The sequence below is a fragment of the Mus musculus genome, chromosome 5 (genome assembly GCF_000001635.26).
Source record: "Mus musculus strain C57BL/6J chromosome 5, GRCm38.p6 C57BL/6J".
NCBI lineage: Eukaryota > Metazoa > Chordata > Mammalia > Rodentia > Muridae > Mus > Mus musculus.
In genome coordinates, this window is record NC_000071.6 from 148,265,047 (window position 1) to 148,285,089 (window position 20,043).

General features: G+C 46.4%; 1 protein-coding gene across 6 annotated transcripts in view; it reads left to right on the forward strand.

Annotated features, from left to right (window-relative positions):
* Positions 1 to 20,043, forward strand: part of Mtus2 (microtubule associated tumor suppressor candidate 2) — a 358,791-nt gene that overhangs the window by 307,772 nt on the left and 30,976 nt on the right. For 4 of the 6 annotated variants that reach the window (XM_011241018.3, NM_029920.7, NM_001359503.1 and 1 more), the window contains one exon: positions 12,554 to 12,620. In XM_011241018.3, the coding sequence (XP_011239320.1) occupies positions 12,554 to 12,620 (67 nt within the window). Of the gene's footprint in view, positions 1 to 170; positions 418 to 12,553; positions 12,621 to 20,043 lie in introns of those variants that run through there. The other 2 variants (NM_001359505.1, NM_001359511.1) reach the window with 1 other exon arrangement.

The window sequence follows — 20,043 nt, forward strand, 5'->3', positions numbered from 1 at the left end:
GGTCTGAGGATTCCCGGAAACTAGGTGGCCCTGGGTTGTACTGCTTCTGCCGCCGCTTCTGCTGCTGCTGCTACTGCTGCTGCTGCTGCTGCTGCGCCGCCGCCGCCGCCGCTGCCGCCTGCCCGGCTCCCGCCCCACTCCCCTCACCCCCCTCCCTCGCAGGAGGATTTACCAGCCGCCCCGCCCTCTCCTCCCGAGTCCTCCTCTCTGCAATCGCTGAAGTTATCAGGAGAAATAAGGTAGTCGGGAGACCACATGGAAGTTGTGACAGCTCCCAGGGGCTGCCCTTTGGGAGCCAGCACCTCGGCTAAGGGACTGCAGCCGACTCGTTGAATGCAGGTGCTGCCGAGCCAGCCTGCCAGGATGGGCCATCACTGCTGCAAGCCTTATATCTGCCTTCAGTGCCTGGATAAAACGGTACTTGGCCTTTCCTCTCTTCTCCCCACCTCCCCCTCCTTGGTCTGGGCAGAGAAGGTGTGAGCATCCACCTCTGGCCCCCGCCTCTCTCGCATGCCTGTGTGCTTTGTTGGTGAGCAGGAAGCTCTGGGTTCTCCTTCCAGGGTGCTGGATCGTGAGTGGTGCTTACAGAAAAGCGTTCATTCTCCCGGGCTCTGCAGAGCCTTACATAATGTTATGTTCCTGCAGGCTCAGATAAAACTGTTGCATTTTGCAGACATAGTACGGAAGGTCTTGAAATTCAAACTGCCAGGGGAATCCTGGGAAGGTTCTTAGTGCATTTTCTGTACCTGGGAAACCTAAGATGTCCTGGTGTGGGAAGGATATGGGTCAGCTGGGCAAAATGTTTTCACTAAGCTAAACTGGAACTTCGAAAGTTTATCGCTCTGGATTTAAAGAGCATCTCTCACGATTGCCCATGCACAGCGGTCGAGTTTATTCTGTGACTTTCCTGTCACAAAAGGGTGACATGGGGGCTAACACCTGATGAGCCAGGAAGTCTGGGGGTTCACTAGAAGGAAGATTCATGGCCAGAGAACCGAAGTTGACTTAGAGAAAGCACTGTATGGTGATTTAACACAAAGGCTGGCTCTGCTGCTGATGCTTGCCGGATCTGGGATCTGGCTGCTTCCTGAGGGCTACGCTTTTAATTCCATCTCTAGATAACTACTATCAAGAACTATTTTCTGTGATATAGATTTCATCAAAGAGGCATGAAATGGAATCTCATGGGGCATGGGAAGCCTGAAATTGCCTCTTTTTTACCCGCATGGCATCAACTAGGAGATAGCCAGGAGTCTAGTATGTGACCAGGTGAAGGGGAAATATATGGTTTAATTTAAAACTCATTACAGGGCAGTCCCTGGGGGTCATCTCTGTCAGTTCTGCCTGTGAACCCTGACCTCCTGTCGGCTCACACACCATCTCAGAAAACTAAACTGTCCCTTGAAGCTCACTTCGGACTTTTGTTCTGGTGCAGGCATTTCAGGGAGTTTGCCTTTTGCTGGCCAGAGTCAGAACTTAAGTTGTATGTGTGTGTGTGTGTGTGTGTGTGTGTGCTTTCAAGAAATCAGCATACAGGAAGCATCTATATAATTCACCATCAAAGGCACTCTTTTCCAAGAGAAGTGGCTGCAAAGGGGAGTCAACGAGCACTTTATAACAGTAATGTGCTGAAGGGAAAGAGAAGCCAGGTGCCCGGTAATATTGTAAAGTTGGTATTCCTAAACTCAGGTCCACACGTTCTAGATATAAAGCCAGGCACAGAGATGGAGCCTGTAATCTCAACTCCTCAGGTGAGGGGTAAGGTGGGTAGGCTGAGAATTCAAGGCCACAAGGGCAGGATAATAAGACCTTATCTTCAGTGTGTGTGTGTGTGTGTGTGTGTGTGTGTGTGTGTGTGTGTGTAGAGACAGAGAAAGAAAGAGAGAGAGAGAATCTTTTAATCTTTTAGAACATCCAGGTGTCGTGGTGCACACCTTTAATTCCAGCACTCAGATGAAGGGGCAGACAGATCTCTGTGGTTTTGTGGTCAGCCTGATCTACCAAGCCAGTAGACCCGAGAGGGGGTGGGGAAGGGGGGAGAGCACCTTTTTTGTTTGAGAATAAGGGATCTTAAAGTGAGTCTGCCCTGGTTTCTGTTAGATCAAATTGCTAAAATAATAGCCTTCCTTATATTACTATTGCATTTAAGGATTTTTGGAAAATAATTTGTTATTCATCTCTGAAGAAGCATGCTGTTTGATGAACTGCCATTTGTTTTAGCTGTGAAACCCCAAGTTCAGTACCTCAGTTTCCTGTGATAAAAATGTAAAACGTTAATTAATAGACCTTCTCATTACTGGGACACCCGTATTTCTTGATATTTTTTTCTTCTTTTTCATGTTTCAGAATAGTTTTTCCAGCATAGGGTTTAATGGCTGCATATTTAGGTGCCTTTTAAAGGAGTGGGGACTTCTTTTAAAATAAGAGCAGGCGTTGTTTTGCTAATACTTGCTTTTCAGGATCACTTCACAAGAAGTGTGTGTGCCCAAGTCCTTCCTTCACTCCATAGCTGTTGTGCAAGCACTGTGATGTAGGAGACTTAGTAGAGCATTTCATTCTGCCTCCTGCTTTGGGCATAGCTGGCTGTGAGTTTCAGCAAGCCCCACCCTCTGCTAGTCCTCTCACTGTAAGCCCCGCCCTCCATTAGCCCTCCCACTGTAAGCCCCGCCCTCTGTTGGTCCTCCCACTGTAAGCTCCGCCCTCTGTTGCCCCTCACCATCCAGCATCAACACAGTTTGAAAAGTGTTAGGGTGAAGTAGAAGTCATCAGAAACTTTTCCTGATAGCTCTAGCCCAGCAAGTTATCCCTCTGAAACCAAACCTTTCCTACTACCGTCACTTAACTATGTGAGAGGACATAGGAACTTCAGAGATAACATTTTTTTTCAGTTTGGTTACACAGTAGCTAAGATGTTCTTTTTTTTTTTTTTTTTTTAAATGGTGAGCTCTGTAACTTTGTAAACCATCTCCGAAAGGAGGGTAGAAAAGCGGCTCCAGGAAATGGCTCTCTACTGTGATGCACCAGGAGAAACTGTACAGTCTTCCTATAAGGCTAGGAAAGTGTCACCTGGAAATAGCTCTCTACCATGGTGGACCAGGAAAAACTGTACAATCTTCCCAGAGAACAAAAGGAAAATAAAACTGCTCAGCAAGAAAATGTTTAAAAAAAAAAAAAAAAAAAAACACCTATCCATGTTGGGGCTGGAGAGGTGGCTCAGTGGTTAGAGCACTGGCTGCTCTGTGGAGGATCTGGGTTCAATTCCGAGCACCCACAAGTGACTCACAACCATCTGTAACTGTGGTTCCAGGAGATCCAATGCCCTCTTCTGGCCTCCTCTGGCACTGCATGCAGATACTGAACATATACATGCATACAAAAATACATACAGTCAAATACACACCCATGCACGTAAAATAAAAATAAACAAGTCTTTAAAAGCTATGCATGCCTGTTGTCTTCCTGCCCACACCTAGCTATCCAATTGGCCATATGTGTCACTGCTGTCCTCCAGGCCTGGTTGCTGCAGACTATCAGTGAATGATCTAGAAACGTGACCAGCCTTTTCCCAGTTACTGATTCCCTTGCGCTTCTACATTCTCCCAAGGAAGTACAGATAGTATAGACATCCATGACACACACAGAGAGCAACCAAACAGTAGTTACAGACTAGAGGATAATTAAATGAAGGTTCTGGCCACTGCACGACTGGGAAAAAGCTGGAAAAGAATCATAAGTGAGGCTCATGGTGGGGGTGGGGATGGGGCGGAGTTTTAAGGATGGGGCGGGGTTTTGTTAAACTGACATGGAGTGGGGATTGAGCTACAAACAAAGAGTTCACCAGGAAGTGCTTTTGCTCCGATGTGATGAAGCACAAAAGGATAGTTCTCACTTAGACTAAACTCTGGAAAATACAGTACAGAGAGTGCAGAGACCTCTCCCGCCTGGAAGCCAGGCTTGCGGTTTCTTTACTTGTATTAATGGAGAAGTGTAGATCTCCCAGAGTTTTGTTGTTGTTGTTTGGTTTTGGCTTTGGGGTTCATTTCATTTGGGGGAAGGTTGCTTTTGGTTTTGTTGTTTGTTTGTTTGCTTGCTTGCTTGCTTGCTTGCTTGCTTGCTTGCTTTTTAGCAGAGATGCAATCTGACTGCACTGTTCATACTTTTGGGAAGGTAGACTAAAGGAAGGGAGAATCTACAAAGAGCCTAAAAGCGTCTTAAGTGCTACACAAATGTATTAAAACTCCCTTCGCTGGCTTCTTCTCTTTCTGCTGCTTGCTCTCTAGGATGCTCCTGCCTTGCATGTTCAATTAGCATTTCCTGCTCCTTGGCCTCATCCGTCTCTGTTTCCAGTTGCTTGTTAGCCATCCAGATGTGGATACCCTTGTTATCTTCCTGCTAGGATGATGCTCCCTCATTAGCCACCGTCTCCTGGGTAAACAAGATGTTTCTTTTAACTAGGGATTCTCCCAGCATGCACAGGGACAAAGACTGGACCAACCTTTTAAGTTCAGTCACTCTGGTTTCTTTTAATACAGGGTTTGACTACATTGTTCACACAATCAGACAGTCGAGTATATGGTAGAGTATTGAATATGAGCAGTACTTCCTGTTAAATGGGTTTTTGTTGTTGTTAAATTTCATTTCATAGTAGAAAAGTGGGTCGTTATACAAACACACTGTAGCTTGAGTTAATTAGTTGAGAAAGAAATAAAACTTATTGATTATTTCAAATATTGTATCAGCACTATCTTGAAACTGTAGCAGAAAGAAGACTAAAGGTTGCCCCCTACCTCTTGGGATGCCCTCCCTGAGCTCTGTTATAAATCCGGCCACACTTTTTAATATTCACACTGAAAATGAATGGTCTGTGCACGGAGAGCCATGGAAATTACTGCAGAGTTACACGTGTTCTGTGACTGGCTCACCTGAAGATGCCAAGGAAAACCTCTCTCTCTCTCCCCCAGCATGACACATTTTACCAAGTTAAGCCAGATGTATAGGTAAGAGGCAGTATTGTTCAGGGGAGAGCTCCTGACTTCTTTGCAGCTTAGTATGTAAGTGTCATGTGTGAAATTTAATTCACAGAAGAAAGGACTTAGTTATTTACTCAAATATCAGAATGCTAAGAAAGATCCCTCCCCTCTTTGTTCTCTGAGGCAGGGTCCTACTGTATAACCCAAGCTGGGCTGGAACCTACAACCTCTGCCTCTGCCTCCCAAATCCTGAGACTACAGGTATGTGCCACTGCTCCTGGGTGGTCCTATTTCTTATTTAATTCCTTGGGAGCATCGTGGCCCAAGTCATATGGTTGGTGCCTATGATTAGCACTTACACAGACCAGGCTAGAACTATGGGAGAAAGGCTATGGAAATGGCTCAGGAGTTAAAACCACTTGGCTCTTCTTGCAAAAGACCTAGGTTTACTTCCCAGCACCTACTTCAGGTGGCTCGCAACTGCCGGTGACTCTAGCTCCAGGGGATCTGACACTTCTGGCCTCCGAAGACACCTGCATTCACATGCTTGTACATACACATGCACACATAAGTAAATATTATATAGGTAGCTCATTTTCAAAAATATAACAAAGATTATTAAGAGTCCTTAGGCATAGACAGACAGACAGACAGACAGACAGACACACACACACACACACACACACCCCAGGTTCAGAAGCATGCTCAAACTACAGTGAACTTAATCATCTGTCCTCGGTACCTCTTACAGACAAACAAGAATTCTTCCAGTGAGTTTCACAGAACAGGATCTGAAGTTACAAAGAAAAAAAAAAAAAAAGACTATGGGTTCATCTGGTAGGGTGACAAAGGTTCCCAGAAGCCCCCAGTGCTGTCTTGTATCACTGTTCCTCTTGGCCTCTGCCTAAGACATTCCTTTCACAGACACTTTTTATTTCTCCTCTGGCCTCAGTTTAAATCTCCAAGACATCCTGACCTCCTGGGCTACCTCACACTCTGCTATAATTGCTGGTGTACCAGCGTACTCTGAGATACTGGTTTCTTGGAGGCCAAAGTACCATTTGCCTGGCATACAGTAGGCACTCAGTTAGTGTCTGGTAGTGTATAAGCTTTTTGTTTCTAGATTCAGTGGAGGGGAAGCCATCCAGAGACACTGGATACAACCTTAGTTTTATGGATTAGTTGCTCATTCAAGAAGGGGCGTGGATGGCCAGTGCCCAAGTGTGGAGTCACACATGTGATGTTAACTAGGAGAGACTTTTTCACTTCCTATTTCCACCAGGTCTATGAGGTAGTGTCAGTCATCCAAACAGATAACAGCAGACTAAGCAGGTTAAGGTAACAGAGTATGGCAGACTGGCTCGAGGCTTGGCTACTCGTCCAGTTGTTTGTTGTTGCAGGGATGAGTGGCTTCTATGCTCTGCCAGGTGTATTTAGCTAGAAAAGAGGGACGGCCAGATTCTCAGAAGTCTGTCGCATGGTGTCTTAGTCAGGGTTTCTATTCCTGCTCAAAACATCATGACCAAGAATCAAGTTGGGGAGGAAAGGGTTTATTCAGCTTACACTTACACACTGCTGTTTATCACCAAAGGATGTCAGGACTGGAACTCAAACAGGTCAGGAAGCAGGAGCTGATGCAGAGGCCTTGGAGGGGTGCTGCTTACTGGCTTGCTTCCCCTGCCTTGCTCAGCTTGCTTTCTTATAGAACCCAAGATCACCAGGCCAGGGATGGCACCACCCACAATGGGCCCTCCCTGCTTGATCACTAATTGAGAAAATGCCTTACAGCTGGACCTCATGGAGGCATTTCCTCACCTGAAGCTCCTTTCTCTGTGATAACTCCAGCTTGTGTCAAGTTGACACACAAAACCAGCCAGTACACATGGGGAGCCAAGTCTTCAAAGACTGTCCAGGGGAGTAGACCTCCTATGATGTTTCCTGGCCCCTGATCATCTTGGGTTCCACATTTAAGATCATGTATCACACTGAAATAACAGGAAAGCCAGGACTGCGAAGGAGAGGTATGTAATGAAATGGGAGATGATGCTAAGAAGCCATGAACACTGACTTGAGGAGAACTGAGTGCTCCACAAGTTTCTATTTGAAGGGAAGCCTGTCTTAGACTAAACAGTCACCGGAGAGGAATGGCCTTCGTGGGCTCTGAGGTGCCTGGACTCTGTCACCAGGACAGTGTGGGTGGTTGATGCATCTATATTTAGCCCTCTTGAGTGAACACAGGCGTTCACATGCTTGGCACCAGTGAGGAATTTTCCACACATTCCCCATTTAGGAATGTGCTGGTCTGACCCCCTCCTGTCCCAATCCTCCCGGCTTACCATCATCCAGGGAACGGTGCAAAGAGTGATGTGAAATCATTGCAGGACTCTTAAGAGTCCCCGGAGACTAAGGGCCTCTCAAGATCAGGACTTCTGCTGGCCTCTGTGGTTCCACAGTGGGTCAGGGGCTGGCTCATCAAATTGAAAACCAATGGAAGTGGTCATTGGTGTTCACCTAGACAACGCTGATCCTAAGGTCACCACGATTGACACTGCCCAACGCAGCTGTCATGATGTCATTCTGGTTTGGCTTTCAGGAAACGCACAATAGCTCACTTAGCTCATTTGGTGTATAAGTCGGAAGGGTTGATGTCATTTCAAAATCAAGCACTTAAGGAAGGAAGGATCTTACCAGAACAGGCAAAACAGCCAGGTTGGCCTTGGCGAGCTAAGGCTTAGCAGAGCCAACATCTTCAGCAGGAATGTGTCCAGGGACATCAGAAAGGTTCATCTAGAATTGATGGGGAGTGTGTGTTGGGGGAAGCAAACAGCTACCCTATCTGGAGTTACACGCCCAGAAGGATGAGCTAAAGAGGCATCAAACACTGGAAATGTCCCAACATGCAACCCGAAAGTCAATTTCAAGGACAATCACGGGTAGTGTAAGCTGACAGGATGGAGGCAGAGGTCAGGGGCTGTAGCTAGAGAATTTTCCACAGAGCCAGATCCGGTGGCAGCTGGCTGCCTCTCCTCAAGTTAGATGTGAGAGGTTACATGACCAAGAGTGCAAAATCCAACCCATATCCAGCCTGGCTCTTGAGGTCACACCGACGTGGGGAGAGGTAGGGAGAACCTTGGTGTGTATGCTGTTTGATAATTGGGCCCTGGGTTGAAACGCCTGGGTTTTCCATTTCTAAGGCAGCTGGTCTCTTCATCACAGAGTCTCTATTGCCTCCACATAAATAGAAAAAAAGTCCAGGGATCATTAACAGTACTGGTGCACCTCAGAATCTGGAGTGTCTACAACCACAATCGTGTAGTAGTCAATCAACTTGGTCTCAATCAATCAACCATGCATCCGAAATCAATACTGGAAGCACACAACATTTTGGTCTGTTTTGTTTTGTTTTTTGTTTTTTGAGACAGGGTTTCTCTGTGTAGCCCTGGCTATCCTGGAACTCACTGTGTAGACCAGGCTGGCCTCAAACTCAGAAATCCACCTGCCTCTGCCTCCCAAGTGCTGGGATTAAACATGTGCGCCACCACTGCTCAGCTGGTCTTTTTGTTTTTGTTACCATTGTTCCCTGGATAGTATAGAGTAACAACTATTCATAATGAATTTACACCATTCAAGATTATTAACAATGGAGAGTTGGTTTCAAAGTCTAGGTCATTGGTTCTCAACCTGTGGGTGGAGACCCCTTTGGGGGTTGCATGTCAGATATACTGCTCATTAGATATTTACATTAAGTTTCATAACAGTAGCAAATTATAGTTATGAAGTAGCAACAAGAATGAGTTTATGGTTGGGGGGTCACCATATGAGGAACTGCATTAAAAGGCCACAGCATTAGGCAATTTGAGAACCATTGCTCTAGGAAAATCAGAATAGGATCTCTGTACACGTGGCACTGTTTTATATAAAGGACTTGAGTATACATGGATTTGGGTATCCTGGTTGGTATGGTTCCTGTAATCAGCTCCTACGGATACAGAGGGATGGCTGTGTTTAAAGGCGTGGGGAAAGGAGGCAATTGTTCTGTGTGTGGCTAGTAGAAAATGTTTGGTAGAACTTAACATCAGGAACCTTTATTAGATAGCAAATAGTCTTTATGTAGACTGTTCAGAAACTTGGTCATTTCCCTTCTGGGGTCCGTTTCCTTACTGCCAGTCAGCTGGAAGATCCAGGGCTGCTTGCTGTGATTTGGGGGTTCCCACCACGGGATGGTGCTGTATCCATCAGGTGCTGGCTACAGTGGGAAGCCAAGGAAAGCACTGGCTTTGGGTTTGCAGTTGGAGAGAGTAGCTTCTGACAGTTCCTTTGTTCTCAGCTCAATGCTGTCTGAGTCTTCATTGACAGACACCTTTCTCGAGCTATCCCTTAACTGATGGGATGCACTCAAGATTTGAGTTCTCTGGCTGCGTTTGCAAAGTAATGGTTGTGACTTTTCCACGTTGTCCTTTAACGTAGTACTTTTCTTACTAGTCTTTTTTTTTTTTTTTAACAAAGCAACTACTGAAATGACCCCTCTCCAAAGTATTAGATTGTTACAAGATGGTTGTCAAGTGGTCATTATAGGTTACAGTTAGAACAAGTGTAAAAACAAACAAACAAACAAACAAGCAAGCAAGCAAAAGTCCTAGGGGCTAGAGAGATGTCTCCGTGGTTAAAAGCACTGGCTGCTCTTTTAGAGGTCCTGAGTTCAATCCCCAGCACCGACATGGTGGCTCACAACCATCTATAAAGGAGTCTGATGCCCTCTTCTGGCATGCAGCTATACTTGCAGACGAGTACTTAGACAAAAAAAAAAAAAAAATCCTGGGATCAGTTTGATAGTTACAAATTAAAACCACAGAGGAAACCATGGATCGGTAACACCACCTACCACCTATGAAAGCACTATTGCTGTATTGCATCTGCTAACTCCACTAACCCCCATTGCAACCCCATGCAGTAGTCACAATATTTGAAATGAAGTCTTCTGAGGATTAGGAAGACTATACACTCTGCGGTATGATTGCTCCCTGAATTCAGTGAAAGCAAAACGGCTGTGGGCTGAAGGAATGACCGAGCTCCCTGAACAACCTGGGGAGCCTTCATTGATTTGTACTGATGTAGCAAAATGTCCCCAGCCACAGAAGTTTATGTCTCAGAGCTGTGAGGCTGAGAAGCAACACCAAGGCAGGGTCAGCATCCCACAAGGGCCCACACTCTCAGAGATGGCCCCTTCTTCTCTGGATTATGGAGGAGGTATTGGTACCTTTGCCATGAGCTTGCTCACGCTACACAGTAACCGGGTCACCAAGCTACTTCTCCAGCTTCCTATGTATGACAACAGAGTTTCATTCAAGCATTACAAATATCATAGCATGACCTTCGGATGACCCAAGGCTCTCCCAGGAGCCCACAGTCAACCTGTGCTACCTCAGTCGAGATCAGTGTTTCTCAACCTTTCTCTGGCTGAGACTCTTTAATACACTTTGTCATGTTGTGGGGGCCCCCAACCACGAAACTATCTTTGTTGCTACTTGACAACTGCAATTTTGCAACTGTAATGAATTGTCATGTCAATATCTGTGTTCTCCAAAGGTCTCAGGTGCTGTGAAAGGGTCATTGGACCCCCCAAAGGATCTTGACCCTCAGGTTGAAAACCGGTGATCTAAGCGGTTTTCACTCAAGCACAGTTGTGCGAATTGCCTCTAGTCCCACAGAGCTCAGGTCCATGAGAGGCGCTGCTGTGTTTCAGTTTTCTGTTGTTCTCGTCATGGTCCATTACTGAGTGGATCTTTGGGAACCTCCTCATGAGTTTTTCTTTACATGGAGGTTGAGCCAGCCTGACCTGTGTGCGTTATTAAACCTCATGGTACCTCAAATGAAATGAAAATGCCATCTCTTCTTTCTATTTTTACTAGTTTTTCAGCTAGCCACTGTCTTAGTTGGCTTTCTGCTGCCATGATAAACGATGACCAAATGCGCCTTGAGGAGGATGGAGTTTATTTGGCTCACGTGTCCCGATCACTCCATCACTGAGCAAAGTCAAGGCAGGAACCAGAGAGATACACTGCACATTGGCTTGCTCCCCATGGTCGTCTCAGTTCCCAATCTTAGACAAGGCAAGACCGTGTACCCAGGGATGGTACCACCTACAATAGGCTAGGCCCTCCCATGTCAATCAATCATCAATCAATCAATCAATCAATCAAGAAAGTGTCCCCACAGACACAACCATCTGCCAGTCTGAAGGAAATAGTTCCTCAGCTGAGGTTCCCTCTTCCCAGGTGACCCTAGTCAAATTGACAAAGAAAACTAACCATGAAAAGCAAGGGTGGTCAGTAATGAAGGAGCACTGTACTCGCCTTCCAATGCTGTAACAAAATACCTGGCATAATTAACTTAGAAACAGAAAAGGGTAGGTAGTGCTCACCTCTGGAAGTCCCAAGCTTCAATCAGATGGACTATTTATTGCGTTGGGCCTCCTGAGGGCTTAATGGATGGCACTAGTGGGGACCTTGAGGTCGTGGCTGGGAAGAGGAAGAGGCCAGGGTCCCATTGGCTTCTTAAAGGGCATACCCAGTGACTTACAGACCTCCTGTGAGACCCCACCTCCTAAAGATTCATGGTACCTCCTAGTTGGGGGAATCAAGCCCATGGATCTTCGTGGGACACTGAACATGCAGGCTCTATATAAACAACAGTCAACTATCTCAAGGCCTGGAAGATACCTGTGTTTGGTGTTTGGTCCACATTTTAGCCAAAGGAAATCTCTCTGGAACTCAGTTTGCATTACAAGTACATTCTGTTGATTGATGGGGACTTTCTTTGAAGAGCTCACATCTCTGATTTATGAGTAGTATTTCCTTATTACTAGCAGTAAAATCTGAATAATCCATCTGTGGTGACTCATAAATGTAGATTGCATATGTAGTATGTCTTCAGGTGCTTAACTGTTTTATGTCATGGAATGTAATTGATATAAAAACAAGCAGTCATTGCAATACAAGTGGCTTTTTTGCCCCAAATAATACTTCTAGCGTAGAGTACCTCCTATGGCTGGTAGTGATGCCCAGGGTGGATCAAAACCCATAGAAACCTCACTGTAAGATGTTATGACAGACAGAAATGTTTCATACCAAGGCTTCGGTCCTGATTCCCCTTATTCATTAGATAACTAACCAGTAATGGACAAAAGCATAAGCTTAAGGGAATAATTAGTTTTAGAAAAATAAGCACGTGTGTGTGTGTGTGTGTGTGTGTATTATCATAAGCTGTTTCATTGTCAAGAATCTCTTACTATCATAAAAATTGAATGAGATTCTGTAGTATATAGTAATACATGCAGTACATTCATGTGTAGCAGAGACAGAATTATTCCAGGTTGTGGATGGCTGTGGGTGTTATTATATATTAATGACACAAATGGATGAGTCTGACTTGGTCCTGTTATGTTTTATATAAAGAAAACGGGCCTCCCCTTCAGGGCTAGACTTACTTGCTAATGTGATTTATTTATTAGACATGTGACGATGCTTTTGTAGCACAAAACTAGACGACTCTCATTATCCTTTTTTATTTTTTTATTTTTTCAGAGCGAAAGAGCCCTTGCGAAAGAAAAGGAGCTGTCAATCGAACTTGCCAACATCAGGGATGAAGTTGGTAAGTAGGGCCCCTAACATGAAGACCATTTACCAATCTAGAGGTGGGCGGGGCCTACATGAAGACCATTTACTGATCTAGAGGTGGGCGGGACCTACATGAAGACCATTTACCCATCTAGAGGTGGGCGGGACCTACATGAAGACCATTTACCGATCTAGAGGTGGGCGGGACCTACATGAAGACCATTTACCGATCTAGAGGTGGGCGGGACCTACATGAAGACCATTTACCGATCTAGAGGTGGGCGGGGCCTACATGAAGACCATTTACCGATCTAGAGGTGGGAGGGACCTGGGAGAAAGAAACCTAAAATTGAGACGGTCCATGTGATAGATGACTTTATTCAGAGCATCAGACAATTTATGCTCTGAGGGTTAAAAAAATGTCACATGAGTAACGTTCTCATACGTGCAAGCTGTATATAATCACAAGGACAAGCTGTAAATGTCAAAAACATCTTTTCATGGAGGCCTATAAACTATTAATATCCAGTTGTAATGAATAATCTAAAGAAAACTCACTCCTATCTGCTACACCTGGGAGGAGCAGGAAATCGTGCCAAGAAAAAGTCATGATTCTTAAAGAAACTGCAGCCAGAAGACTCTTGTCTTGTTTTCCTGGAGTTTTCTCCCAAGCACTCAGAATTCCCCTCGAAGGACTCTCTCTTCTTGCGCTGGGTTCTGACAAAGACCATGAGGAATGTCTTCCCCGCGATGTCTTGAATGTGTAACAAAAGCCACTGTGTTTCCTGTAATGAGCCAAATCAAACCTGTCTGGACCAGCAAAGCAAGCATCCTTCCAGCACAGGGGTAAGCTAGAGCCTCCCAGGGAACCGTCGTTCTTCCAGGTCTGTTGTTACAGAGACAGTTTCTCCAGGTTAGCATTGAGATTAATCAGGTCTTGACTGTTCTTCACAGATGGCCACACACACATCAGTCTCTATCACGGGCTGTGGCAAGCGGCCCTCCCCCTGGGCACCTCCAAGGGTTGGATCAAAATCATGAGGGATCATATTGAAACGTGTAATTTAGCTCATGGGATGGCCTAGTACACTCAGAGACTTTGCCAAAATAAGGACGATCCCCAGGCCCCTGCAATGTAATAGGAGGCAGGCTTCCCCTCTGGGGAGGGGGGGGCACTGACAAAGGCATTTGCTGTGTCCCACCCCTCCCCACCATTCCTTTTACTTTCTTTTTCTTCAAGACTAGGGATTAAACCGAGTGCTTTGTTAATGCCAAGTAGCCACTAGACCGCTGAGCTACAGACATTGTAAAATGTTTTATTAGAGACATGATCCCATTAAGTTACCCAGAGTGATCTTGAACTCACTCTGCAGCCCAGACTGGCCTGAAATAGACAACTCCATTACCTCAGTTTTCTGAGTAGTTGGACTTACAGGCCAGTGTCGTAAGGCCCTGCTATGTTCTCCCTTCCTGACGCCATTTTTTTTTCTTTTGCCAACCTACTATTCCGTGTCCCCAGAAGTCAGTTAGCAAAGTCTAAGCATGGTCTTTTCCCATTGGGTGGTTCTGTTCACGAGCCAGCATTTACCCTCTACCTCACGTGACCTTGGGAGCCCATCTGTCTATGCAGGTGTGACTTCCCATCAGGCTACCCTTGGCAGGTGGCTGGCCACACAGATTGTCCGCAGTCCAGCCTTCTCTAGGAGTTATGGGTTCTCAGGTGAGCAGGGGACAGACAGGGTAGTCAGCTTCAGTTGTAGCTTTCCCCATTCTCCTTTTTATGTATTATCCCTCTTCTGAGAGCTTTGTGGCTTCCTTTCTCATTGAAATGGCTCAGAAGTGGTTATTTCTCCTCTCCAAGGACAGCTGGGCCCTTTGAGAACAGGACAAATAGCCCTGTTCTATGCCTGCCCTACCTCCAGGGGACCCACAGCAGCAGGGTCCCCACCCCAGGAGCTGGAGGACGTAACCCAGACATAGGTTTAACTGAGCGAGGCCAGCAAGGCAAGCCCTGGCTAAGCTTGTGAAGGATGCTCTTAAGAACCTGAGGCTCATGGGATTGGTGCCGACACTGTTAGACAAGCAGCCACCAGAAAAGGAAAAGTGACTGAAAATCTCCTTGTTTCCTTCAGGCTCCCTGCTGAAAAAGTGTCACCCTCTTATTTTGTTGTCACAGTTTCCATGGAGATTGAATCTCCTTCCTTGAAGTTATCAACTTCTCTTCCAGTTAGCTACTACAGGGTCTTACTGCACAGACTGTCTGCTGCATGGGCAACAGAGGGCGCCCTTGCTGGGGTCAAGAGCTGGTTTTATTCCCTGCTGAAAAGGTCTTATTAGGCATTCTCTGAAGGAGCCCTGGGTTCGCCCAGATGACATATTGTGCTCACCCTTCCGAGAGACCTTCCCACAGGTGACCCGCCATGGGTCTCTAAAAGAACATTCTTCCATGGACAGATAGAGTCTACATTATCAAAAAGGGCATTCTTTTTTTTTTTTTCTTCTCCAAATCTAACTGCCAAGATGCCCCTCCTCCATGTCACTCGGCCCCTGAGCTCAGAGAATCTGGCCCACACTATCCTGCAGGCCAGCTCCTGGGTGACAGAACCTGAGGAGAGCTTCGATTGCAACCCAGTCTCCCAAGATGACTCCTGGCTAGGTATTGTGGAGGCAACTTAGGGGTAGAGATAAGGGTAGAGTTCCAAGAAGTTCTGACTCATAGTGACAGCCACCTCATCAAATAGACCCTTCACATTGACACTTGGCAAGCAGACATGACTTAAACTCAACTTCGTGTGTCCTAACAACTCACTGGCCTTGTTTAAGAAGCCATGGTTACCTGGGAGAGAAATGTTTGGGCTGTTGGCGGGCATAGCTCTCCAACCTTACACTTCGGTTGGGTAATATCACCCCCTGGGCCCTGTTTCACGGTGATTATCACGTGCTCTTTATCAGAATGACAGCTGAAGCCCAGGCTCATGAGATATACTATCATAGAGAAGCATGACTAGTGCTGGGCAAATGTCAAGGAATAAATAAGTGCTTCCCAACACTGGGGTGACCTTGGAACTTTTAGGGGATCCTGCAGGGCCCCTTGGGTTGTCTGCAGTAGCTCACTGTCCGGCTTAGCACCATTCCCCTCCTTGGCTAAGAGGTTGGAGTATGAAGATGGATCTTTGGGGATCCAGGAACTGAAGTTACTGATAAGCCCTCCTTCATTCAGAGCGAACCAGCCTGACCAGTGTGCACCATACCTCGTAGTTTCCTTAAATGAAATTCAAACAAACTTAAGCAAAAAAACTTGCCTCCCCTGACCACCATCTGGCTAGGTTTTACAAATAGCTACCATCCTAGTTGATTTTCTGTTGCTGTGATCAACACCATGACCAAAAGCAACCTGGGGATAAGAGGGTTTGTTACGGCTTCCAGCCCTTCATCAAGAGAAGTCAGGGCAGGAACTCAAGGCAGGAACCGAAGCAGAGCCCATGGAGGACTGTTGCTCACTGCCCTGCTTCCAGGCTCATGTTTGGTACCTTTCTTATACAGCTTATAGGTCTATCTGCCTAGGGATGGCACCGACGGTCTGATGAAGGCATTTTTCTCAGTTCGCCCTTCCTAGATGACTCTAGCTCATAGCAAATTTACAAAATTAACAACTTCCCTAGTCAATAAGCTGTTAGGACACACACCATGAACAGACACACTATCCTAAGGTGTGGGAAAACACTGTGGGATTTGATCCTCTGTGGAGTTCTTGTGTGAATGATATTGAGTTGGTACCCTGAGATGCAGAAGTTTCTCCTAAACTGGAGTATATTTGCAGCCAGTTCCAGGCTCTGGGGCTCCGGTGACTAACAGGAAGAGTCGGCTTGACCTCTCTGATCTTCAGATTCCTCTTCATCAGCCAATTCCAGAAGAAGCCGGTGGCAAGGAGCTCTGCTGAGGTGCAGCAGCTAGCATACAAAGACAGAGAGCAGAGATCTCCTCTGCAGGTTGAATGTTTCCTCGGAGAGATATCTGGCCTCCTAGGAGCAGGTTTTGGGTTGAGGGCAGGCCATCTGATGCGCTTGGATTGGGTTTGCCACCCCTTTTAGCAATCTCCGGAAACGTCTCAGTGCGGCTGGATCTCTACGCAGTTTAGGCTTAAGTCACTTGATTTCTGCATTAGTGCTCAGAATAGAAGCAAGATTCATCTGCCAAAGAGGAGGGAGAAACAAACCCAGGAAAAGACAAAGCACAAGTCCCGGGCAGCCCCGTGGCTAGTCCATTCACCTGGTCCATTCACCTGGCAGCCCCATGGCTGGTCCATTCACCTGGGAGCCCTGTGATTGGTCCATTCACCTGGCATTCCCGTGGCTGGTCCATTCACCCCAGCATTCGTCTCAGTGGACGCTCTATTCCCTGAGCAAATTCTCACTCCACTGTGGAGATGGCTTTTGTCACAGAAGAAAGGCAGTGGGGAAAGAGGGGACCCCTTGACAGCCTTCTAGAGCCATGGTTTGCACTTGCTCCCTCTTAAAGAAGAAAGCGAAGCCTACAGACACGACTCCTGAAGAGTCCAGGGCCCATAATACTACTTACCCGTTGGGCCCTATGGAGATCACAGGAGATGGAGACCAGAAAGAAAGGGGTCTGGGGAGGTGACATTTCTAAAACTGCTGACGTTGCCAAAAGTAGGAATAGCTCAAATGTTACAGATTCTAGGGTAGGATTGGCCATCCCCAGTCACTCCTGAAATTCCTGTCCCACATTCTACCAGTAGCTGTTAGTAAGTCCTCATCTGCCATCCTCAGCCTTGGTTTGAATAAATGCAGCAGTGGTGTCTGACACGCGGTCAGAATCAGCACTTATGCATGGTCCTCTGCTCGAATGCCTGTCGGAATCACCTGCAGTGTCTCTCTGGGCAGCAGGAACAGGATATTGGAGAGCAAGTCCTGGATAGGTTTTTAACCCAGATGTGTATTGTGGGCATTGAAAGTTGACAGTCAGTCCGCACCCTGAAGAAGTTGGTTTTGATTTGAATCTGGACTAGGTGGAGGAGTGTTTGGGGCAGTGGGAGAGACATAGTTGGGTATTCCCCACTGTAGCCTAAGGAAGGACCTACTCTCAGATGAAGAATCCCAAGATGTGAGTCTGAGTGTGGGTATGTGCGCAGGAGTGCAGACGCCCACAGATGCTGAAGGCATCCTAGCCAGTTTCCCAAGGAGCTGGAGTTACAGGCAATTGTAAGCTACCCAGCGTGGGTGCTGCCATCTTGCCAGCCCCTGAACAGCATACTTCTAGAGAACACATTGGTCAAGGGAGTCAAAATAAAAACAGAATGCATAAAAATTTGTGTCGCAGAATTCTCTGGTTAGCAGAGTTAGATCTTCCCATTCAATCTGCCCCGCAAAATTTGGGAAGACACCCAAAATACATGAACCGCTCCATAGGTAATCAGAGGGTGGTATGGGGAGTGTGTTTTGCTCCTAAAGGTCTTGTCTGCCATCAGCAACTTGAGCTTGTTGATAGAGCTTCAGAAAGACTAATTTCCTTGCAAGGCTGCACCTCCCAGTGTGACAAGGTCTGGGAATCCCGCCCCTCTTACAGGAAAACAAGATGGGGAAAAAATTCCAATCAATGACCTCAGCCACTCTGATTAAATTTTATTCTAGGAAATGTCATTTTCCAAAGTCATTTTGGTTTCTCTCCCAAACAGGTGCTTACCCATGCACAGTTATATTGAGCCTACCAATTCCCTTTATATGCACCAGAGACATGGTTGCCATGGAGAATACACTGCAGATACTCTCTCTCTCTCTCTCTCTCTCTCTCTCCCTCTCTCTCTCTCTCTCCCTCTCTCTCTCTCTCTCTCTCACACACACACACACACACATACACACACCACTATACTATTTTTTAAGACACTGATTTATTCCACGTGGTAGCCACATCCTTTCTGATATTTATAAAATCCTGTTACATCTTTATGTTTAACACATTCTAGCCATCTTCCGTAGAGATGTTTGAGTTATGAAAAGGGGATTCATCACCAGGACTCCATGGGGTTTTGCTTTTCTCCTTATTTACCCTTCTTCCAAGCCTCACATTCAAAAGCTCTCCAGCTGCTCCTTGTACTTGACCGGCAATGACCCCAGTGAAGGGTGGCTCTGATCCAGCCAGATACCATACTGGGTGTCAGGGACCAGAGCCCATTCAGCCTAGTTACTTTTCTATTGATGTGATTAAAGGCTGGCCAAAAACAACTTGGGGAGGAGAGGGTTGGTCTGGCTTATACTTCCTGATCCAGTCAAGACAGGAGCTCAAGCAGGAACCAAGAGGAAGGATCCGAATGGTCCTCACTGGCTTGTTCCCCATGGCTTGCTCAGTTTGCTCTTTTCTAAACCCAGGCCCACCTTTGTAGGGATGGCGCCTCCCACAGTGGACCGACTCCTCCCGCATCAATTACAAATCAAGAAAATGCCTCAAAGATTTCCCGCATGCCAATTTGATGGAGGTAGTTAATCAGCTGAGATTCCCGCTTCCCAGATGAATCCAGCTTTCTGACAAGTTGTCAGAACAAAGCAACAAAACCAAAATCAGCCCAGGCCTAAATCCTGGCCCCACCTCCATGAGATGTCACCTTCATTTGACAGTTGAAGCTTCTCAGGGTCCACTCAGTCATGGTCACGGTGACAGAAGTTAGAGCCATCTGCATGTTGGCAGGAAGGTGGGTTTCCCAGAGAAGCCCCCACAGTAATGAAAAGAGTAGGGGGCTGTTTCCTTTAGTCTTGCAGCGATGATGAGAATGCCCCAGCCAGAACAGTCACCATCTGAAGAGAAGAGTGCTCCAGGCAACCTGACTGAGCCTACTCTGAGCTCAGAAATACCTTTGCCCCAGGCTTGCTACCCAGGAGAAAAGCCTGACTTCTCCAGCAGCTTGCCCCGTGCTCTGCAGGAAGTAGCATCCTGCTTTTGTTTAAATTCAGTGCCTCCATTGTTCGAAGCGAGGAATCCTGGCAGTCCAGGGTATTGAACGGACATTTCTGTTAGGATGAATAATGTTAGTATTGGTCAGACTATTGGTTATAAAAATCATACACAACTCAGGGCTGGAGATATGGCTCAGCTGTGAAGGACGTGCACTGTTCTTGCAGGGGACCCAGTACCTATATGGTGTCTCACAACCAGCTTCAGTTGCAAGGGATCAGCCACACTCACATGCCTGACTCACACAGACACACACAATCATAATTAGAAGTAAAAATAAATCTCACAGGGTGGTGGTGGCACACGCCTTTAATCCCAGCACTTGGGAGGCAGAGGCAGGTGGATTTCTGAGTTCGAGGACAGCCTGGTCTACAGAGTGAGTTCCAGAACAGCCAGGGCTACACAGAGAAACCCTGTCTTGAAAAACAAACAAACAAACAAACAAAAATCTCTGAAAATCGGCAATATATATTAAGTCATATATACATATA